At 41.6% G+C, this 23748-nt stretch overlaps 2 protein-coding genes across 3 annotated transcripts in view; both read left to right on the top strand.

Annotated features, from left to right (window-relative positions):
* Positions 1 to 1279: 1279 nt before the first annotated feature.
* Positions 1280 to 7940, top strand: LOC118164489 (zinc finger protein 493-like). Its single transcript, XM_035322033.1, has 3 exons — positions 1280 to 1418; positions 1828 to 2451; positions 3256 to 7940. The coding sequence occupies exons 1-3, from the start codon at positions 1280 to 1282 to the stop codon at positions 5871 to 5873; spliced, it is 3381 nt and encodes a 1126-aa protein (XP_035177924.1). The 3' UTR covers positions 5874 to 7940.
* A 1862-nt stretch (positions 7941 to 9802) lies between these two features.
* CDC5L (cell division cycle 5 like) overlaps positions 9803 to 23748 on the top strand; it is a 34480-nt gene continuing 20534 nt past the window's right edge. The window contains exons 1-10 of one of the 2 annotated variants that reach the window (XM_035321818.1): positions 9803 to 9955; positions 13253 to 13356; positions 14313 to 14474; positions 14996 to 15123; positions 15970 to 16069; positions 16315 to 16533; positions 17921 to 18065; positions 18606 to 18794; positions 19688 to 19836; positions 22429 to 22591. In XM_035321818.1, coding sequence (XP_035177709.1) covers positions 9911 to 9955; positions 13253 to 13356; positions 14313 to 14474; positions 14996 to 15123; positions 15970 to 16069; positions 16315 to 16533; positions 17921 to 18065; positions 18606 to 18794; positions 19688 to 19836; positions 22429 to 22591 — 1404 coding nt within the window. In that variant the 5' untranslated portion in view covers positions 9803 to 9910. Of the gene's footprint in view, positions 9956 to 13252; positions 13357 to 13726; positions 13944 to 14312; positions 14475 to 14995; positions 15124 to 15969; positions 16070 to 16314; positions 16534 to 17920; positions 18066 to 18605; positions 18795 to 19687; positions 19837 to 22428; positions 22592 to 23748 lie in introns of those variants that run through there. The other variant, XM_035321819.1, reaches the window with a different exon arrangement.

Raw genomic sequence — 23748 nt, 5'->3', positions numbered from 1 at the left:
CCAAAAAGTAATCTTATTCACAGTAGATTTCCTGCGGGCTAGTCTCTTTTTCACAGCCGGGTTTTATGCATTTTGAGACACCTGTGAATGGGAAGAAGAAATGTGTGGGTTATTACCTCTTGGCTTTGATAATTGCAACTGACGTGCTGTATTTTTCCTCCTCATTTTCTATTTGAAATTCAAATCTTATTTGCCTCCCTTTCCACAAGAGGTGTTCTGGACTGGCTAAATTGGGACAAGATTATTTGCGATCTCCCATGTATTTTCAGTTTTTCTTCGTTGTTGAGCCTTAGTCTGAACTCGTGACCGCAGAGCCCTCTTGTGGCGATTCAAACAGTTCTGGCAGGAAGACTGGTACTATTTTTTGTTTGTTTTTTCCTCATAGAAAGAAAAGAAGATTTTTCTACTGATTGCTGGGACAAGCAAAAGTCCAGGCAAGACATCCAGCTCATCCCGGCAGCTGCTTTTCACAAACCTTCTAACTCTGTAAGAGATTCCTGAAATCCCTGAGAGCTGAAACACAGAAGGCAATATTCCTCTCAGCTTTGCCTAAATCAAGTGGGAGTTTGTTTTTGATAAAAGCTCCTGCCTAGAGGCTTTGCTGCTTCTGTTTGAAAATATAGCCATGCCACCTGCACTGCAAAGACTGAGCTTACAGGTTGGAACATTGCCTGCAATGGCTGGAGAAAGGCAGGTATTTCAGCCATTTGTTGTTAACTGAGCTGGAGTTTCATCCCACCATCTGTTAACAGGAGGCTGCAACCCTGCCTTCAGGAAAAGCCCCCTTGTTTTAAAAGTGTGGGCTTCTAGAATAAAGGCTGCCACTATGTACAGGAAAGTCAGCCTGCTTGTTGTGCACCTGGCTAGCATTCCCAAGGGACTGAGGGCTTGGTGCCAGCAGCACCTGAGAGCTCACGGGACCAATAGATAACGTTATCAATCTTTTTAGGGTAAAAACGACCAATTTCACTACTACACCACTGTTTAGCTCAATTTATTTCCTTCTCTGCCTTTTCTCACGAAACGGATGGGGGCTGATGTTATAAAACACTTGAACTCCCCGCGGGCGGGCACTCCCCGTCACCAGCCCCTCAGGGAACCATTTTGGTGACGGGACGCAGCCCCCTCGGGGAGGCGGGCAGCCCGCCACACGCAGACCACGCCCCCAAAGCCAAGCCACGCCCCCACGCGGCTCCCGCCAATCAGCCAATGCCACCCCCGACCTCCTCTCCCTCCTCTCTCAGAAACTACGCGCCGAGCAGAGCCCTCGGGTGTGCGCATGCGCAGTGCGGCCGTTATGGAAGGCGAGGCGGGCTTGTTCGCTGGCAGCGCGGAGCGGGCTGGGCCCCGGCTGGGTGCGGAGATGGCGGGGGAGCCTGCGGGGAATCTGCCGGGGCTGGGCCGGGCGGCGGGGAGCGGTACGTGCTGTGTAGGGGTTGTGCGGAGGGGCTGGCGGCGCGGGGTGGGCTGGGCCGCGCTGGGCTGAGGGGACGGGAGACGAGGGACACAATATGGCGGCGGTACGGGAGTGCGCATGCGCAGTGCGCCGCTGTGGGTCTGTCAGGAGCAAACTGCTCCAGCACGCGTCCCCCACGGGCGGCAGCTCCCCCCCATGCCCCCTGCTCCTGCGTGGGCTGCTCTTCACGGGCTGCAGCTCCGGCCCGGGGCCTGCTCCTGGGGGGCTCTCCATGGGCTGCAGCCTCCTCCAGGCTACATCCACCTGCTCCACCGGGGGCTCCACCACGGGCTGCACCGTGGAGGTCTGCTCCGTGAAAATCGTTTCTTTCTTTCTGAAGTAGCCTTAATGCAGTGTATTTCTCTTCTCAGAGTCAGATGTCTTTGAAATCATGCTCCCAATAACGATCCTTGTGCTGAACGATGATGAGTGTCTCTATAATGAGGCTGAGGAGCAAGCAGCGACTGTTCCTGAGCTGAAGAAGGAGTATAAGCAGGAGGCAGGTTTCAGTACCAGCGTTCTCCTAGAAAGCAACGTAACGCCTTCAGATGCCAGTAGTGGTTTAAGTGTTTCGGAAGGAAAAGAGATTGCTGCAAATAAGGATAATTGTATGAAGTACTCTGAAGAAAAACAGATGGAGAGTTTGTGTAATGAATTGAAGCTATCTCTAAATGATCAGAGTGATGCAAGCAAAGATAAGTGCAATCAAAATGTATTGCCAATGTTCCCTTGCAAAGCAGACCTTAATGAAATAAATGAAACCAGCGACCAGAAAGAATGTGTTGATAATGACGCTTGTCAGAAGATTCCTCTCCTCGTCGCAGCTGACAGCGAGGGTAGAGATGTGACCATCAACACTGGTGAACAGATCGCGTTAGTAGTGGTGTGCAAAGATGAAGAAGAACATGCTGATATTGCAAACGTTCTTTCTGCTGGAAGCCAAGAGAAACAGCTGGGAATTCCCACGGAGATGGTGGCAACTGTTAAAGTGGAAGGTAATTGGTTAATACGATTAGTGCAGGGGTTGAAGAAATCCAGTAAATCTCAAGCCTGAAATAGGTGGGGAAAACAGGAATAATCCAAAATCATTTATTTTAGATTAATTGTTCTAATACAGATTTGTATTATACGCAGCAGAAAGAGACTGGAGTGTGTTCTTTCATGGACTGATGTGAAAAATAGTGGAACACCAAGGAATTGGTACTGTTTCACTCCCCTGCACTTTGTGAATGGGCTACCTGTGACTAGGGGAAAAAGATCTGAAAATATGAACTTGGGATACTATTTATTTTCCTCTCAGGTACTAGAGAGGTATAAAGAAGTAGCAAGGCTACTTGTACTCCTGACAGACAGGAGCAAAAGGGACATCATGCGTGCACTGTGCAGGTTGCCATCTGAAGTACTGAGCCCTAGTGCAGTTTGGTGGCGGTGCTTTGACAACAATTCTGGCATAAAGCTCTGCATAAAATCTGCACAGATTACGCTTGTCTTGTGAACTTCAGAGCTCTGAGGAAACAAAGAGTGAAAAGATGAAGTGAAAAGAAGGATTTCTTTCCAATAAGAATCCAACAAGGATTTCTACTCTTAAAACATGATCTAAATGTTGGAGGAAGGGTGGGGGCAAATGGGCAGAGACATTAGGAGGGAAGTAGAGATAGGAAAACGTTTTCCTAAGTGAAGGGAATGTATAGCAAGGTGATATACATTAGGCTATTTGGGGTTATTACTACCAATTAATTTTGAACATTGATAGTTGTATGATATGTCATGCGTATGACTTTTTTTTTTAATCCCTGTAGATACTGATTCTTCAATAAATGGAAGTAATGAAGCTGACAACACAATAAGTAAGAGCAGCAAATTTGAAGCCCTGAGTTCAGTTTTGGAACATGGCTTGAAAGAAGAACCGGAAGCTACCCAGAGTCATTCTGCTCTGTTTGCTAATGGATATTGCTCTACTTCAGAAGAATTGCGAAAAGATACAGGGGGCTTGGAGATGAACGCTTCTATTTCTGCTGAATCAAATGCTACCGAAGAGCATATTTATAAGTCATTAACACCTTTTTCTAAAAAAAGACATCAGCAACAATATATCGTTTCTCCTTATGAAAGCCCAAATGAAATACAAGGCCAGCAAGAAGGTTTAGCGTGGCCCAGTAATAGTCTGAACATCAAACCTTTTTCTAAAGCATCTTGTTCTATAAATAAGCATGAAAAAATAAATTTGAAATGCAGGTTTTGTAGTTCTGTATATAAATGCGCTGCACTTCTGAAGAGACACGTTCATTCAGCTCATAAAGATAAAAAAACTCATAAATGCTGCTTTTGTAAAAGAACCTTTTTCTCTTCTGTCAACCTGAAGAATCACATTAAGTTTCATAAGAAAATGACTAGGTTGCGAAAGGTAAGAAAAAATAGAATGAATGCTAGAAAAGTTAGGCAAAGAAGAATTGAAGAAAGAAAATCAGAGACCAAGAAAAAAGAAAGCAAATACGAGAAGTTTTTCATCAAAATTGAAAGGGACTTTACATCTCTGGGCGTTCCAGTTATTTTTTCCTGCAGACTTTGTCTTTTTGGTTCCTCAAATCCCAGGATTTTTGTTCATCACATGAAGGGACATAAAGAGAGACCGCCTTACCAGTGTCCTCAGTGTGATTACTCCTGCATTAGCTTATCCTACATGTTAAATCACATGTACTGGCACGCTGGGTATAAGCTGTACAAGTGCAGGTTCTGTACCTTCTTCTCATTGTATTTTGCAAGCATGGTGAGGCATAGCTATATCCATACAGGGGCTAAACCCTACTCCTGTGAGTTCTGCCAGTCAGCATTCACGAGCACCAGTGGGTTAAAGAGGCACAGAAGACTACACGCAGGCGAAGGAACATGCCAAGGGCCGCAACTTGACTTTGTACGTGAAAGAAAGAGAACTCGAAGACCTTCAAAGAGTTACACGTGCGATGAGTGTAACATCGTGTTTTATACGAGAGGACATCTAAGCTTTCATAAGAAATTTCACGAACAGTTCAAGGTGACCGATAATGGTTATACGAACCAGAGCAACGAATATAAAAATGAAGCGTGTGAATTTGACAGCGATTCCCAGGACCATGTTTCTCTCTCTGATAAAGGTAATAGTCTCACTGGGGGAGTGTGTAGAATGTTGGCTTCAGAAGTAGACTTTGAGCAGGCAGATGATGCGAAGGACGATAAGAAAATGCACTCTGGAAACATATTTCCTGAAAGCAGCTATGGAAACAACACTGTACCTATTTTGGGGAGTAGATCAGAGGTTCTGGATTCATACGAAATGGACGCTGTAGTGTGCAAAGAAGACCCTCTGTTCAGCCCTGATTCCTCTCAGTGGCAGGTCAAAGATGGTGATTGGCAAGCTGATGATGATGATGAAGATGCTGCATACTATACATCTGAGGATACGTGGCCTTCCAGTTTGTCGGTGTTTAAAATGTACAGGTGCCAATACTGTGACTATGCTACTGGTGTTCATAGCAACTTTAAGCTGCACCTCAAAATGCACACAGATGGAGGACCATTTGTGTGTCAAGAATGCAATAAGACATTTAAAACTTCAAACTGTTTGCAGAGACACAGGCTTCTTCATGTAGAGAATCATTATGAACTTGGCCACTGCCTCTACATGGATAGCAGTTTTGAGGAGAATCTTGGATTGCATCCTGAAATGAACGTAGGTCTGTGTCCAGAAAGAGATTTTGGTTCTAAAGAGGGTTCAAGTGGTGTCTATTCCATGTTTGGTTCAGAATTCTATGGAGAGCAGACAGTTATCCAGAGGGATAAAAGAAATGATTTTCTAGCACAGCGTGAGCCTCAATTCTATCAGTGTGCAGAGTGTGAGTATGCTACTTACATTTTAAGCAACCTTAAACTACACATAAGGACTCACACAGGTGAGAAGCCTTACAGCTGCAGCGTTTGCCAAAAGAAGTTCCGTACTTCCAGTCACCTGAAGCGACACAAAATGATGCATTTTAATATGGAGCACCTCAAGTGCAGGAAGTGTGACTATTCCACAGACAGATGGCTGTCCTTGAAACGGCACCTGGCTTTGCACTCGGTTAGCGAAAGCTCCTCTGCTGTCTGTCTCTACGAACAAAAACCTCTCCCTGTCAAAACGTACACATGTGGAGAGTGTGGCTATACCACGGTCCACAACAGCAACTTGAAGCAGCACCTAAGAATTCATACTGGGGAGAAGCCGTTCAAGTGCATGCAGTGTGGCGTTGCTTTCCGCACTTCGAGCCACCTGAAGCGCCACGTGCTGACTCACTTGAAGTTGTACTGCAGAAAGTGTGACTTTGCTACAGTAGATAAAAGAGCTTTCCAAAAGCATGTGAAAATGCACAAAAACAAGTACAAGCGTAGCATTACATCTCTGTAATGTGGTGGTGTCCACCAAAAAGCTTCTAGGAGAACATAACCAACGATGTGACCTTGGTAGATAAGCTTGGGATTTGCAAGGTGGCACTCAGGTCTTGAGAACTGTCCATGTCTTGGATTTGTTCCTTATTGTACGTTCCTCTGCTGTACCTGAAATGCTGGCTGGTAACGGGTGCCTGTAGTGTTTTGGTCAAGAGGGTGAAACTCGGGATGCTTCTTTGCTTCAGGTTCTGCTGGGAGCTTCAGTTTTTAGTGTAGGCTGTGCTGAAGAAGAACTTGGAGGTGCCTCTTCATGCCTTTGTAACCTTTATATTCCAGGAGGTCAGAGTTATGGTTTGGCCTATATTTGTCAGTGCAAACAGTTTTTTTGCTTAGTTTATTTTCTTTTTCTAAAAAAAAAACTTGTCTAATGAATGTTTAAAGGGAGGGGTGGAAGTGTACATTATGTTGTATAGTAATAATTTTTCAGTTATGAATTGTCAGTAGGTTTGGAGGCTTACTCCAATCTGCTGTAAGTTGCATTCCCTGCTACCAGGTTCTCCTGTAACACCTGCAAGAGAACAAGTTAGCGTCTCATAAAATCAGAGGTATGTGAATTTTATCTCATCGCAGGTTAAATGGGATATGAAAGTGTTTTCTGTACATGTGTGTATATGTAAAATGTTTGGTAGGCAGCTAATTGAGTCTGCACTTACTCCAGGTAATTCTCTGAGTAGTCTCACAGAAGTAGTAATGTCCTTAATGAGATATTTTATGATACTAGGAATCCTTAAGTTAATCTTCACAAGATTTTTGTAGATGGCTAATATTAGTTCTGCATAAAATGCCTTCTCTTTTTTCAGGCTGGTAGTCAGCTGTGCTCTGTTTCTTAGAATAGATAATACCCTTTTCAAATAACCTTGTTGGTGATTTAACTATTTGCTGACATACTGCAAAAAATACTGCTTAAGCTGCAAACCTTAGCACCTAGCTTGAACTGTAAAACTTATTTTGTTAAAGAGCTTTATTGTGCAGCTGCAATACCACAAGTAAGGACTACTCATACCAAATGGCACTTACATATGGTATGGTAAAGGCTGAGATTGATGTTTCTTCCATTCTGTATTCAAATCCAAACGCTTCTGCTACAGAATTGTATGGTGCTAGAAGCTCTTGTGCGGACAGCACTGACTGTATGTTCAGTGGGACTTAGAAAAGCAGTGTTACCCTCTTGTGTAAGGAAAGAAAATGAATTGCATATTGAGAATTATTGCATAATTCCTAAAATTCATAATTAATGCGTAATTGGGATAATGCTTATTTCCAGTAATGTTACAACTCAGACCACAAAACAGCAGAGTAAGCCTACAGTTTAATTTAGAGGATGTAAACGTGAAATTGCCACTGCTATTTTACTTTGCTCAAGTTTATGATTTTCTTTATAAATACAGATAATATATTAAAGAGGCTTTCTGGTGACATAGGAAAACAGTTTTCCAATGGAAGCTCATGAATTGATGCATGCGTTTAAGGCCAGACCAACAAAGGGATTTATTAAGTGATCTAGTTCTTTTGAGTTTCAGTAGAGTCAGATAAGTCAGTATCTGTGTCTGTGAACCCCAGTGGTTGCAGATGTTTCTACTATAAGCTGGGAAGTCACTATTTGGAAACAAGAGAAGGATTCAGATTTTAAAATGGTTGAGCTATCCAGCTGATGCACTTGTGAGAAAGAAAAACACTATCGTAATATAAATAATATGAATGTTCTGGGGAAATATTAATGGTATCATGCAGGCATGGAGGAAATTTTACCCGGATTACTATATGGTTCTGATCACTTGAAAAATTCAAAAGAACATGTGCAAAGAATAAACAAAAGTGGTAAAGAGAATTGCATGAGAACTGTGCAACAGAAGGAGACTGATTTAAGGGTGATAAATCTGCTAAAGCAATTTTTCTAAAAAGTGCTCGCTTACAGCAGCAGTTTCTTTTAGTTGCAAGTAAGGAGAAGACATTTTCAGATGGAACTTGAGTTTGTAAAAAATAAATATTTCAGGTGATTGCCTCTAATAAAAGAATCAATAAAGTATTTAATGACTCCTGAGCTACCTCTCTGTTTTTGATGCAGTGCAGTGGACGTTTGGGTATTGAAAATGAATCTGTCAAGTATTTGAATGCAAAGGCATATTCATTTTAAAATAAGGACATTGGCTGTTCAGTTTTTAAAAATATTATTATTGGTAGCTAAAGGTGTCCTTCCAGACTTTTTTTTTTTAAAAAAAAAAAAAAGCTGAGCCTCTCCTAAAACATCCTATGAAGTTTTCTATTTGGTCCAAAATATTTAATTTAATATATAATTTCCTGGCCCTCCTGGTTGCCAGGACACTGCTGGCTCAGATCCACTTGCTGTTGGCTAGAACCCCCCCAATTCTCTGCATGCTGCTCTCCAGCCTCTCCCCTCCCAGTCTATGTACAACCTGGGCTGTCCTGTCCCAGGTGCAGAATCCGGCCCTTGCTCTGGTTGAACTTCATGCCATTGGTGACTGCCCAGCTCTAATTTGTCAAGATCTCTACAAGGCCTCTCTACCCCTGGGCGAGTCAATGGCTTCTCCTAATCTAGTATCTTTTGCAAATTTACTTACTGATTACTTAAGTATTTACTTGAGTCCTGCATCCAGATTATTTATATAAATGTTGAAGAGAATTGGGCATAAAATGGAGCCCTGGGAAACCCACTAGTGACTGTTGTAACCTCATTTACTGTAACCCTGGGGGTACTGGAACTTCTTCAGCTGCTCTTGCAAGCATTGGTAACTGTAATCTGGTAAAGAAACCACCCTTCTCTACGGTCTTGGTAAAGATACTCTTCCTATGTCTGAGCTGATACAAGGCCTTCTGGAGGGTTTGAAAGCCTTTTTAGCCAGGATAAAAGGATATCTAGAAGGATAATATATCACCCACATAGAATCAACACCACTTTGCATATGTTTTACTTTGTTTTTAATAATTCCCTTTGTATGAGGATTTATTGACAGAAATCAATTAGGGGAAGACAGTGGCAAGAATAATTGCCTGGAGCATGAGGAAAGAAATATAGCTCCAAAATTGGTTTGGGACGGACAACAGCAGGGACTGCCCTGACATCAGTAGGATCTGTACTTTCTCCTGCCCATGACACCTTTTCCCCACAAAATTTGCACATCTGGGGCTGCCACGGAAGTCTGAGAGCCTGACAGGCAGAAGAGAAGTCAGGGTTGTGGGGCTTGGTTCCCCTGTTGCAGTGGGATCAGGCTGTAGGGGTTGCTTCAGGGACAGAAACTGATTTGGATGAAGTGATTTGGTTACAGAAACTTGAGTGAAGGATGATGGCAGGAAAGAGACGTGAGGAAAGGCATCTGAAGCCAAAATGCAGGGGTTTAATAGCAGTTAAAGTCTGAATGGCACCATGCCTTCCTACCTCAATTTTTGTTTTGGTTACAGTGTGTCAGTGTAAACTATTTTTTTTTTCCAAATTGCTCTTGCACCATAAACGTCGGTGAAACCCAGCCACCTTCTGCCTCCTGCCTTCCCCCCTTTTTTTACTTCGTCCCTTTGGGAATTTGACAGAACTTAAGGAATTTATCCTTTTGAGAGCTGACGACCTTCCTGTAAACCTATTTATTTATTTATTTATTTATTTATCTATTTATTTAGCAGAGGGGAAAGAAACGGCAAGAGAAAGCAGAAACCGCCGCGAAGGGCCGAGGCACCCCCCCCCCACCCCCCTCCGACTTCCCTCACGGGAGCCAGAGCGCAGCCCCCCCCACGGGGGGGGGGGGGGGGGGAACGGCTGTGCGCATGCGCCGAGCAGCAACTCCCGACCCACCTCACCGCTCCTCCTCCCGCCACTGTGCGCATGCGCAAGCCTCTCCGCCGCTCCGCCCCCGCCGTTCCCTTTCGGCGCCTGCGCAGAACGCGAACGGCGCCTGCCCTGGGTGCAGGCCCGGCCCCGTCGCAGCTGCTGCAGTCCTCCCGCAGCTCGTTTCTCCGCTAAGCCCCTCGAGCCCTTTCGCCGCCAAGATGCCGCGGATTATGATTAAGGGCGGCGTGTGGCGGAACACCGAGGTAGGGCCCGGTTTGCTTTAACCCCCCCCAAAACCCCAGTTCCCCCCCCCACGGCGCAGCGCTCAGAGGTGCGGGGGAGGGGCTGCCCGGCAGCACTGCGCAGGCGCGGGGGGTTATTCACGTGGTGCGCAACATGGCGGGGAGGGGCGGGCTGCGGGCTCTTGGGTGTCCTTAGAGAGCAGAGCTCAGCGCCTGCCCCTCCGCTCCCCTCGTGAGTGAGCTGCAGGCCGCCATGAGGCCTCCCCTCGGCCTACTCTGCTCTGGGCTGAGCCAACCAAGGCACCTCAGCCGCTCCTCACATGCCTTCTCCTCCAGACCCTTCACCACCTTCATAGCCCTGTGTTGTCTTCGGAGATCACAGGATGACTGAGGTTGGAGAGGAACCTCCTGAGGTTCAGCGAGGGCAACTGCAGGGTCCTGCACATGGGGAGGAATAACCCCACACACCAGTACAGGCTGGGGGGTGACCTGCTGGAGAGCAGCTCTGCAGAGCGGGAACTGGGGGTCCTGGTGGACAACAAGTTAACCAGGAGCCAGCAATGTGCCCTTGTGGGTAAGAATGCCAATGGTATCCCCATCAGGAGCAGTGTGGACAGCTGGTCAAGGGAGGTGGTCCTCTGCCTCTACTCAGAACTGGTGAGGTCACACCTGGAGTGTTGTGTGCAGTTCTGGGCTCCCTAGTACGAGAGCAATGTAGAATTTGTAGAGATGATCCAGCATAGAGCCATGAAGATGATAAAGGGATTGGAGCATCTGAGTTACAAGGAAGCACTAACTAAGCAGGGTCTGTTTAGCCTAGAGAAGAGGAGATTGGGAGGGGATGTTATCAAGCTTTATAAATGCCTGAGGGGACAATGTAAAGTGGATGGTGCTAAACTCTTCTCAGTGGTGGCCAGTGGTAGGACTGGGGATAATGGGTATAAATTGAACCACAGGAGGTTTCATCAACCTATGCAGAAGAACTTACTGAGCAGGGGGTTTGGACTAGATGATCTCTGGAGGTCCTTTCCAACTTCAACCATTCTGTGATTCTATGACCTCCTGCTCAAGCAGTATCACCTAGAGCACCTTGCACAGGATGGCATCCCGGCAGGTTTTGAGTATCTGCAGGGAAGGAGACTCCACAGCCTCTCCGGGCAGCCTGTCCCAGTGCTCTGTCACCCTCACAGTAAAGAAGTGCCCTCTCATATTGAGCTGGAACCTTCTGTGCTTCAGTTTGGACCCATTGCGTCTCGTCCTCTTACTGAACACTACTACTAGAGACTACAACTGAAAAGAGACTGGCACCATCCTCTTGACACCCTCCCCTCAGATATTTATACACAGTGATTCGGTCTCCCCAGTCTTCTCTTTTCCAGGCTAAACAGGCCCAGTAAATGGGCCTAAGAAAGATGGCCCTAGAGTATGTTCTGTACTGCACAGGGAGGGGTTTTGTTCCTTGGGAAAGCAAGGGCATGGGAATCTCTTCCCCATGAAGACCCCCTCACATGTGGAATTGGTGCAGAAGTGTATGGGATCTTCATCTGCAGCCCCCAGTGTCTTTTACGGAGGAATCTGTCCTTCAGGAAAATGAAAAACAGCGAAATACCCTCCCATACCAACAAAACTCTCTCCCATTTTTGCTATCACGTGCTTTCAGAACTGCAAGTGAAAAATAATAAAAAATAAAGAATGTGAAATTTATTTTAGATGGCATGTTCAAAGCAAAAGGAGGTACTCAGCACTGTAAAATCCAGAACTTCCCACTGTGAACACTAGACATGTACACGGTTCTAGAAAACAGTGAGAAAAATTAACAGAAAATAGCTATATTGTGTACTTCATGTGCTTTGAAGCCCTTGTGCCATACCAGCTCTGTGTCAGGAGGCTGCTATGCTGGAGGCCAGCAGAGGACAGGAATAGCCGAGTGCACTTACCCAGGGCCATTATTCAGCCATTACTGACTAATTGTGATTATTAAGAGAAACAGCAGCAGGTTCAGTGGATTATTGTTCCACCCATCTTTTTTCTATTTATCAGAGATGAAATAGCTCGTTTTAGTGCTTTTTAAATTAATATTTCAATTATACATACAACTTTACAGGCATTCAAAGTGGAGTTAGTGGATACCAGGTCGTCAGGACAGTGCCTGCAAAAAGCCTGCTAATGTCATCAGTATGGCTGCAGCATGCCACGTAACACCGAGTAAAATTCAAAAACCAAGAGGGAATCCAGAGGCATTGTGGTAGTGCTGTGTTTTTAATAGAAATGACATGAATTGTTTTGGGTAGCAGCTCAAGCCAGAGCTCCTCATCAGTTTATTGCTGTCTGTGCTGGACAGAGGATCTGTACTTGATGGCTCGCATCTGCATCGTGCAGCTGAACAGATTCAGAACACAACTACAAGTACTTACTAGGTTATAGAAGAGCAACATCTGTGGTGGACAACGCTATAAGAATAGCTTTGAGGCATTTAAAATTCTGCTTTCTGATCTTTGGGGACATCAAAAGTCATGAACCCACTTACCTGGGAGAAAGGGAGAGAGGGACTTAGGAAATGTAAAATTTATTAGGTGACAAGTTCAAAGCAAAAGGAGGTACCCAACACTGTAAAATCCAGAACTCTGCCAGCAGTTTGTTGGATGTGAGCAGCCTGGCTCCCAGACTGAATCCATTTATTTTTCCTCAGAGATGTATGGGCTTCAGGATCACTACTTCTAGATGCAACACTCTAAAGAATGAAGTGATGTATTTTAAGATATACTTGGAAAAGAGAAACTTAGTACAAAGTTCCTCCATTTTCATGAAGCATACGTATACCTAGGAGCATGTTCAGTTGATAGATTCCATTTGCATTAACCTGTGCAAAATAGAGAATGAGGTAATTTTACGGTGTTCTTTTAAAAAAGCCACCCAGAAGTATCTTTTTTTTTTTTTTTTCCAAATGTTGTGTCATCACCAAATGGACAAACACTTCTCTACCTCTTTATCACCGTTCTCGAGGAAAACATGCAGAACCTTTAAAAAAAAAAAGTGCACAGAGACCACTGAAACAAATCATTTTGGAGCTTCTGTCAGGCCTGTGAAGTAGGCCCCAGTAATCATCTCTTGTCTTTTTCATCCCTTGTATTGATTTCTGTGGCCTTTGGAATGCAAATCCTCATTCATCTGGAGAGTAAAATGTGGAAAAGAGCAGCGATGCTGTTTGCACTGGGTCAGCCAACTACACGAAACCCACTGTGTTGGCTGCTACAGCTCAGCCTTGCTGCTTTGTGCATGCTCACGATCCATAACAATATAAATTGTTCTTGTTTTAAGGATGAAATTCTGAAAGCAGCTGTGATGAAATATGGCAAAAACCAGTGGTCTCGTATTGCTTCCTTACTGCACAGGAAATCAGCAAAGCAGTGCAAAGCCAGATGGTAAGTGACAAATGCCATGACTTGGAATATGAGGTTCATAATTAGCGGCAATTTAGAAGCTACTGCAGATGAATTTATGTCCAGAATGGAACAATAGTTAAGATTGTTTAATTCTGTTATTGTTGATATTACAAATTGCTGTTGATTGACAGTAATGGGAACAAAAGTATAAATGTTCGCTTTTGTCACTGACTGTCAGCAAATGCAGGATCATGTTAAGTGTGTACATGATTTTTTTTCCATATTACACATTTTAAATGAAAACAAGTACTTCCAATGAAGTAGAATTAGAATCATTGGAATATCCTGAGTTGGAAGGGACCCACAAGGATCATCGAGTCCAGTTGTCAGGTACTAAACTCTCTTTCAGATAATTTTCTGACAATGACAGTTTTGGCTTGAGGATGTGTGTTTAGAAGCTGCACTGTGAAATTTCAGTTTGTCAAAAATCGGAAGCCTAAAACTAATGCAAATAGATACAGCATGAACCCATTTCAAAATCCAACTGGTCTGACTTAGTTTCTGAAGTAGTACACATATTTATTGGAATACTTCTGTGTAAGTTAACTGTACTGGCACAGTTAAAGGCAAGTGAACCAGTCACTAAAAGCCAGACCAGATGAGTCTACTTCTGATTGTTGTGATTTTTACCTTTATTTTTCTGAGTTAATTTTCTGGCTCCTTACTTCACCAGAATAGAAGACGGAAATGGATTAAGAGTCAATGTCTGTTTAATGGATTAAAAATACATTTTAAAGCTAAAATACATTTTTATAAAAATACTGTGTAGTAATATATCCTTTTATACAGAAAAAAACTTGTCTGAAATATGCATGACTAGATTTTGAAATGTCGTAGTGATGATTTGAGGAAACCTTGTTGTGAACTAATTCAAGACAAATCATTGGATAACTTGGAATTGTTCCTCATTTCGTTTTTTTTTCACTTTTGAACAGGTACGAATGGCTAGACCCAAGCATCAAAAAGACAGAGTGGTCACGGGAAGAAGAGGAGAAACTGTTGCACCTGGCCAAGCTAATGCCAACCCAGTGGAGAACTATTGCCCCAATTATTGGAAGAACTGCTGCACAGTGTCTGGAGCACTATGAATTTCTGCTGTGAGTTACTGTGCTTTGCTGGAGGTGCATCGCAGGAAAATGTGCAGAATTTGTTGTATTGATATGTCATTTGCTTCTCCCATGGTGATGAAGTTGACAGTCCTTTTGTAAGCAAGCCCTGAAGGACTGTTTCTTTTCAATTAATGTGTCTAACTTCAAGGAAGAAGCATCTCAAGTGTCCTTTTCTTCACAAGGTTTGATTTATTGTCCTTATTGTTAAAGATTACCAGAGCCAAGTTCTCTACCAGCGACTTTGTCATTATTATATTTCATATAATATTTTATTGCTGTAATATAAAACAATGTTGGTTCCTTTCTCTCTCATCTAATTTAACATTATTTATCTAAATTTACCATGTTCCTAAATCTTTTCTGCAGTTATTAATTATATAATAAGTTTAATACATGATAGTTTGTACAAGCTTTATTTTTCACCAGTTTGGGGGGAGGTTTAAGAAAGGGATTTTCTGCACCTGCAGGAATACAGAGCTCCTTGTGACATACATATAATATGTTTTTAGGGACAAAGCTGCTCAGAGAGACAATGAGGAAGAAACTGCTGATGATCCTCGGAAACTTAAACCTGGAGAAATTGATCCAAATCCAGAAACCAAACCAGCCAGGCCAGACCCTATTGATATGGATGAAGGCAAGAAGAATTTGTTCACCATTTTTAACAGAAATCTGATGTCTTTGGTTTTTCTTTTTGCTTAGCTTCTGTACCCTGGGATTTTTTTGTGTCTTACATTTAATTCCTCCTTAGGGGTCTTTTTTTTTTTTTTTTTTTTTATATGGGTTTTATCTTATTTATTTGTCTGGTCAATTGGTTCTATTTTTTCAGTCTTCTCTTCCTCTTTTTAGTAGGTTTCCTACTTTCTCATTTGTTTTTGTCATCCCTTGCCTTGACTGCCTCTTTGTTGCTTCAACGACTGCTCTGTTCATGATAATTGTTATTTCTGTATCTTCATCTTATTCCACCAGCTGATACATCCTGGTTGAATCCCTACTGAACCGCAACAGTGCATGGCTTTTTTCCTTGCACATTACAATTTTAGGAACTAAGAATTGCACATTGATAAAATTGTCTGAATGGGCCAGTGGTGGTTTTGAAGTCGCAGGTTCAAAAATATAGCACCCTTGGATCTAGGTGTAAATGATATCAACCAGTTAAGCAATACAGTACTTGTGGATCTAGATGCAAATGAAGTTACTTCATTTTTTTAGTGCAGTTGGTTTGCCACTTTCTAAATATATTTTGATTTGCTCTAGAAATTAGTTGAATTATTTTTAGCAGTAGGCATTTTAACTTGAAATATTTGCTTCATCAGGCTAATTAAAATATATTTGGAGCAACTTGGAGAAAAGTTCAGTGATCATGCACAATTCCTGTGAAAACGTTATTCATTCAGCTTTTAAAGATTGCTTTCTGATCAAAATGCCACATTTCCCCTTACTGCTATTTTTAAGTATGTTGTATTTATCCACACTCTTGCAGATGAACTTGAAATGCTGTCTGAAGCTAGAGCTCGTCTGGCTAATACGCAGGGAAAGAAGGCGAAAAGAAAAGCAAGAGAGAAGCAGTTGGAAGAAGCTAGGTAAGTTTGTGCTTAGCCTCAGATACTGGGGCTTCTTCTGTGGACTCTGGAGCATATAAAATGCATATAGTCAGGCTTAAGTCATCGCAGAATCGGACTTTTTCATAGTTATCTATGACGAGAACTCCCATTGTATGCATACATGCAGTGCTATCACACCAGCGATTGATGATAGTACCAGCTCGTGGGATAGAGGAGCCACCTATGGGTAGGCACTTCAAATCACAGTATTACTGTTTCTTTAGACGGCTTGCTGCTCTTCAGAAGAGACGAGAACTTCGAGCTGCTGGGATTGAGATACAGAAAAAAAGGAAAAAGAAGAGAGGTGTGGATTATAATGCGGAAATTCCCTTTGAAAAGAAACCCGCACCTGGTTTTTATGATACATCAGAGGAAAACTACCAGATTCTGGATGCAGATTTCAGAAAGCTACGTCAGCAAGACCTGGATGGAGAATTAAGATCGTAAGTATGTGTTATATTAGGGAGGGGACAGTGTACTGGGGGGGAAAACCAACAAACACACAAAAAATATGCATATATATATGGATGCGTGTGTGTTTATATACAGAAGTACGTGCTTATATATAATATTTATGTGCATTTTATATATTAATAAATCATGCATATCATTTTATATTTATACAAAACATAAAATGTGTAGTCAAAGGTATATAAAATTATAAACAATATACATATGTTATACATACATATATAAGCATATATTTGGCGTATAAAAATATATATTTGATATGTAAAGATAAATACAATAAATAATAATGAAATTTCTTAGGTCCTGGAAATGTCTGAAATGGAACTTGGGCAGGGGTTGTGTTTTCCATGTGACAGATGTTAGTGCAGGTCTTTTTCTGCACTTTTTTTTGTGCAGAAAAAAAAAATCTTTTTAAATCTTTGTGAAAGATCTTACTAACCTTTTCTCTATGAGAATAGAAGACCTTGGTACTCTTTATGTGGAAATCTTGAGTTTGAGGTTCATTTTCTTGTAGCAGTGGATTTACTCATAGTATTTGCAGGCCTTTCATCCAAGTCAAAACTTTATTAATGTTGCTTACAGGAATAACTTATATTTGTTGCAGTAGTACTTTTGATAGGAAAATAATGTAATCATCAATAACCTTAAGTAGAATTTCCTTAAATGCTTAATTTCTTACCCTGCCCCAAACCCCCAAACACACAATTGAGACATTAAAGGCACATCTGCAGCAGTGGCAGTACGGCACATATTTAATTGTACAATTGCATTCCCTGTTCCTTCTGCCATGTGCTTTTTACTGAGAGAGTAGGTCCAGTACTGTGTGCAGTTTGGTTTATTAGCCTATGACATAATTAATTCTTTCTGTATGGCTCTTAGTTCCGCAGTAGGAGACTCAAACAGCTATGGATTGCTAAATCATGATCTCATGGGCTGATTCCATTGCTGTATGAGGAAAATACCATGTTCATTAAACACTGAGGAGAACTTAGGTCCCATATCCCACAGAAAATGTTCTTCCTTTAGCAGCTGCTGAAGGAAGAGGACCCACTTGCATCCACTGATTCTAGCTCTGTAAGTTCTTGAATGGGCGTTTTGTCTTGCTTCATGACTGTTGACTGTAGCTGAAGCAACAACCACCTGTTGCCCAGTTCTGTAATGTAGAAGCACTACATTCTGTTGTAGGTTCTGCAGAAAGATTTCTAGACCATATCCAGTCACTTCTACGCCACAAGTCAGTTCACTCTTCCCAAAACATGCTTTATTTCAGCATGTCCAGCTTTTGCTAGGGTACAGGCTTTTTGTTCTTTGTTTTACTTTGTAGCTTTTCTAAAATGATTCTCTTGTCTGTATTAACAGTGAAAGGGAAGGAAGAGAGCGCAAAAAAGACAAACAGCATATGAAACGGAAAAAAGAATCAGACTTGCCTTCAGCTATTCTACAGACCAGTGGGGTGTCAGAGTTCACAAAAAAAAGAAGTAAATTAGTGCTTCCAGCACCTCAGGTAAACAGCGCACTGATCAGTAAACAACTTAAAAGGCCAGTGCCAATCAACAGTTTCTGTCAGTTGGATCTTGTGATTGTATTTATCTTACTATACCTTGGGATTTTCTCTTTGCAGGAAGACATAACCCATAGGCCTAGGTGGAAGATTGATCTTGGAGTGTTTTTTTTTTCAAGTGGAGTTGGTGGGAAATGTCAAGGGAGATGCATTGTATTGTCATGTCTTCGAGCCTTCTATGAAGGGCGTGTGTCTTGTGACCATGGTATTTTAGAAACTGGTGTTCTTTTCTTTAGCTGGTTTCATCATGCAAGTGGCACTAAAGTACACACCTGGGAAGGGGGAGTGGTGTGAGGATATGGTTTAATGGAGGACTTGTTAGTGTTACGTCAGAGGTTGGAATCAGCGATCTTCCAACCTAGATGATTCTGTGAGGAGACTGTTCTGTAGTGCTTTTAAAACAAATGTCAAATACCTCCTGATGTACAACAAGCATTTTGTTTTTCTAAAGATCATGCATTTTTGGTTGTTTTCCTTTTACAGATATCTGACACAGAACTTGAAGAAGTTGTAAAAGTAGGCCAGGCGAGTGAGATCGCACGGCAGACCGCTGAGGAATCTGGAATTACAAACTCAGCTTCCAGCACTCTGCTGTCTGAATACAATGTGACCAACAACAGCATAGCACTGAGGACTCCGAAAACTCCAGCAGCACAAGACAGGATCCTGCAGGTAGAGTATAAGCGTACAGAATAATCTTGTGCAGTGGTCAGTTGAATAAAAGATGTAAGTACCATCAAAGAATTCCTTAGATGTTGTGTGTTACTGGAGAGTTTGAACTGGTGCATACTCTGTTGGACACACTGAAAGGCATAGATGCAGACCCACTTCCATCTAATCAGTTGTTTATTAGCAAGTTTAGCTTTAACCATTCTCCTGGTGCCTTGTATAATTTCTTTTTGTGTAACTCATATCCTTTAAAAAAATTATGTTTTTTTGCAACTTAGTTCTGCTATCCAGCTTTTGTTTTTCAGTTAACCAAAAGTAATTAACTAAAACAATAAAATAATATTTTTCTAGCACTTTATTTGCTTAAAAACACTTAAGATGGGGCTTCTCAAAAACCCTAGCTTTGCAGCCTCTGACTTACATTTGTGTCACACTTGATTGTGTGAATGTCTGAGTTCTTTTTAAAACTGGTGGCACCAGGTAATGTTTTGTTGTGTGGGGCGAAATGGCTAAATGAAATAATTGCGGCTATTTTGTAAAAAATAAAAGAACATGTTGATAATGACTTGAGTATTCAGTCACTAAAGAATCTTGCAAATTTATGTAGTCTGACAAACCAAAGGAATTTGAAACATTAGTCAACTCATGCATTTTTTGCAGTTCCGATTGATAACACATATGACTGGCAATGAAGATTAAAATAATTTTCAGCAGAACTGGAGGGTTTGTGAATAACCAGTGTATTGGTGTTAAAAAGGGTTAAACGTTTTCTACAAACTGATTGATATTCAAATAACCCTTCAGCTGTTCTTATTGCTACTGAATCTGTGAAACATGTATAGCATAATGACTCTGAAAGTCTTAGTAACATAGTGTCTGTGTTGTCTGTTCCTCAGGAAGCACAGAACCTGATGGCTCTCACCAATGTGGATACCCCCCTGAAGGGAGGTCTTAACACACCCCTGCATGAGAGTGACTTTTCAGGGGTAACTCCCCAGAGGCAGGTTGTTCAGACTCCAAATACTGTGCTTTCCACGCCCTTCAGGTAAAAAAAAAAATGTTGTTGTAATGGGTGCTTGGCTGAGCACGTATGTGATGGAGCGGAGGAAGTGGCTGTCAGTGTGTGAAGTAATAGGATATGACCAGTGCTGCAGAACAAATTCTAACTCCCTTTTATTTCAATCTCGTGTTGAACAAGTTTCTCCTTTTCTGTGTCTTTTGCAAGCTCAGCCACATTATCTTCATCTGTATTTGTATAGTTTGAAGGAATTTTGGTCCAACATGAGCTCTTCTGCGGTCTGGAGCAATATAAGTTATACTGGAGTAATACAGGAGTATAAATAGTAAGATGGCATGTCATTCCGCGTGTGGATTCTAGCCTTCCCAAAGTATTACCTCTGAGCCGAAGGTGTGGGAGGTCCCTTAGCCAAACCCACTTGGAACTTTTGAAAAGCTGGGGTAAATATTTTATAAGCCATATATATCCAAAATAAAATATTTCTTATGCTGCCAATCTAAATAGCATGGAATTGTTAGTTTAACTCTTAGAGTGGGTCCTGAATAAATACATATCCCACAAAAGCCAAATAGCATAGAGCTAAAAAATATTACACTTTGTACGTTTTGTCTGTCAAATTTTTCAACTTAGCTTCTATTTATACTTGTACCATGCCATTAGGAAAAGCGGAGAATGAAATAAAAGGGACCTTTATGGCAGCTTGTCAAAAGCACCTTTATTTTGTTATTTAAAAAGTTGTATGCAAAAGCCTTGCTCTTTTAATTGGATCTACGCAAATGATCTGTTGGAGTCAGTGGAGTGCAAAATGAATATAGGGTTTGGCCTGGAGTGATCTGGCTGCTCATTTGGGTTATTTTATATCAAAAAAACAGAATGTAAAGATACTCTGATTTTTTTTGTCTGTTTGTCTTCTGCGGTGTGGGGTTTGGGTTTTTCTGTGTGTGTTCTTAGCTTCTGAAGTTCAGATTTGCCCCTGTAAGTATGGTAGCTTTGTGTCCATTTGGCTTGCTATATAATTCATAGTTCCATATCAGTTTGAAAATCCAAGACCTTGAGAGGGGAAAAAATCCACTAGGTTGTTAACAGTAAATAAAAGGAAGCTTTAACTTTTGAAGCAGTTAGAGTAGTAAAGTAGAGCCATTGTCTAATGGCAAATAAAGGAAGTGCTTAGGTACACCTTTTTTTCCTATGATGTCTTGAACTGTGTAATATTTTGATGTAAGCTCCTTATGGAAGTTGTTGCCTTCCATTAGATTTTATTGTCAAGTTGTAGTAGGACGAATTAAAAGGTTGAATCTTAACTTCTTGAAAAATTTAACGTGTCTTTAAACAGTGTGTAACTGAGACAACTGGAAAAAAGCAATCCACTTAACTAGAAACTGTTTCTCCTGAAAAGTTAGCATAAAGCTTTTTATGCTAGTGTAATCAACAAAATAAATACATCCTATGAAACAGTCATTTGAAAACACAAAACTGATTTTTCTTCTGCTTTTTTGTGAGTGTCATCCTGCAAATGTTATTGTCTGTATTTGTTACTCTAAAAGCGTTCACAGAAGTCTGAACAGCCTCAAGCGAAAGGAAATTGTCACTGACCACTCAGAGCTACCCTCGGTTAATAAGGCACTGTGGTATCCCTTAGAAGAGGACCAGCAGAGCCTGTCAGGCCATGCATGCAGCTGTTTATCCACCATTATGACATCTTACTGGCACTGCAGAATTACAGTGACAAGTAGTGGAAATAATGTATTAAATCATCTTGTTCTGTTTGTCTCTGCCAGCATTATTTTCTACAGCACCTTCAGGTTTCATTGCTACCTGAACATGTTTACTTACGTGTGGATGAGTACCATAATGTTGGCTTTTTTATACAAATGTTACCCCTTCCTGAACCTGTTTTCTTTGGGATGTTTACCAGTGTCTTACCAAGTTTTTTTAAATTTTTCATTTCTCATACTGCATCGCTAAGAGAAAACTTGTAAGGTGTGCAGACATAGCCTTGGATACAGTCTCAATCTTTCAAGCAGTAGGCTATTGGGATGGAGAACAATATTTCTTGTCAGTCTAGAGGGTAAGCAATTGCGGCCTACAGAATCTATAACTTAATCCATCTTGCCTAACCTTGGGTGTTTAAACGTAATTAATTAAAATATAATTATCCCTTTGATAATCAATGAAAGGAAAGAGGTATCTTCAGAGCAATTCATTAAGTTGTAAGATGGGACAGCTGTTAAGCAATCTGAATTCAGAGTGAATGACTTGCCCCAGGTGGTAGGGGTGTCAGAGGTTGCAATTAAATCCTGATCGCTGTTTCCCAGAATACTGACTTACGACTGGGTAATCTCTTCTCAAAAGCAGCACTGGGAGTTGATGTAGTTCCTAAAACTTCTCTTAATGTATTGATGTGCCTAGGTTTCAGCCTGAAAGGTCCTTGGGTACACTTTGATAGATTTAATCACTGCATTTGATTCTTTTAGTTGCATATTACATTTTCACAGCCTCAAGCACGTGTAAACTGGCTTGAATGTGTTTATTGTGTAATTTTTTACAGCACACAAATGTTTGAAAGTAAAAATATTTTTTTTGGAAAAAAAATGAAAATTGTATTTGCACTTCCTCTAGAACACCTTCTCAAGGACAAGAAGGCTTAACTCCTCGTGGAGGACTAACTCCTAAGCCTGTGGTTGGTACAACTCCTGGTAGAACTCCATTACGTGATAAATTGAACATCAACCCAGAAGAGGGAATGGCAGACTACAGTGACCCATCTTATGCCAAACAGCTGGTAAGAACTATATAAGGAGTGGAGGTGAATGCTCTGTTAACTTTCAGGTTTTTAATTTCTCATCTTCTGACCAGAACTTTGTAACAAGTGTTATCTCTACCATTTGTCTACAGGTCTGTACTTCTCACCTGGTAAAATCAAATCTTTGCATTATCATAATGGCAAGGATTTATTTGAAAGAACAGAAATATTGCCAGTTAAAACAGCTTTGACTGTGCTCAGTGAAAGCATGCCAGAATTATTCATCAATGAAGACATAGTTTAAGTTTCAGTCTTACTTGTATCTTTGAAGCTGAGCAGGAAGTATATCTAAAGATTCACTGTTCTTGCAGTCCTGCTCAGCCCTTAAATTCCTCATCATCCTGGGTTCCCAGTTTACCTACAGGGCCTTTTAATCAGTCTGTCTCATTGACAATATTGAGCTGAAGGAGTTTTTTTGCCATGAGGAGCACTTGGTTTTGAGATGTTCAGTAATCTGTGTCCATCGTGATTCTTTCATCACCTTTAGCAACAGATTCTTCCATTCCTGGAGACTCAGCCAGATGTACCCCGCCAATTAGACTTGGTATAAAAAGGGCATATAACTAATGGGTAGCACCTTGGGATCTCCTTTTATGTGGCTGAGTCTGCAGCCCTAACCGTGGCTTTGGATATCTCCCACCAGAGCTATTGACATGTTTCTTTTTAGGTCTAACTATGAATATCCTCTTCAAATTTTCGGCCTGTTCTTTGTCCCAGAAATAACTCTATGAGTTCAGAATTGCTCTTAGCTTGAAGGACGAGGCTTATTTGATGTCCTTGTATTTTGGTTCTATCTTAGCCTTTTTGCCATAAGAAGGAAAACAGGGGATTCAGTTTCTTTACGGGCTCCAGTGCCTTCCAGATCTGGTGGTGTTTGTGTCATTTTTGTACTGTGCAACAATCCACAGACGTGTGACCAACTACTGTGAGAAAAAAATCTAGTTAGCCTTACAAATAGTCCCATGTCCATCCCATTTTCATATATTTTCACATATTTTTCACATACTTTAAATTTTTTGAAGGCAGTTATGTGAGTATCCACAGTTTTACTGACACTACTGGGAGGTGCCAAATTGTAGTTTTGTATGTTTCAGCCTGTTTGAAGGTTTCATTAGCTGTCTTTAAGAAAGCTGAAA

The sequence above is a fragment of the Oxyura jamaicensis genome, chromosome 3 (assembly GCF_011077185.1).
Source record: "Oxyura jamaicensis isolate SHBP4307 breed ruddy duck chromosome 3, BPBGC_Ojam_1.0, whole genome shotgun sequence".
Taxonomy (NCBI): Eukaryota; Metazoa; Chordata; class Aves; order Anseriformes; family Anatidae; genus Oxyura; species Oxyura jamaicensis.
The sequence above is the reverse complement of the archived record's forward strand: the minus strand, read 5'-3'. Positions and strand labels throughout refer to the sequence as shown.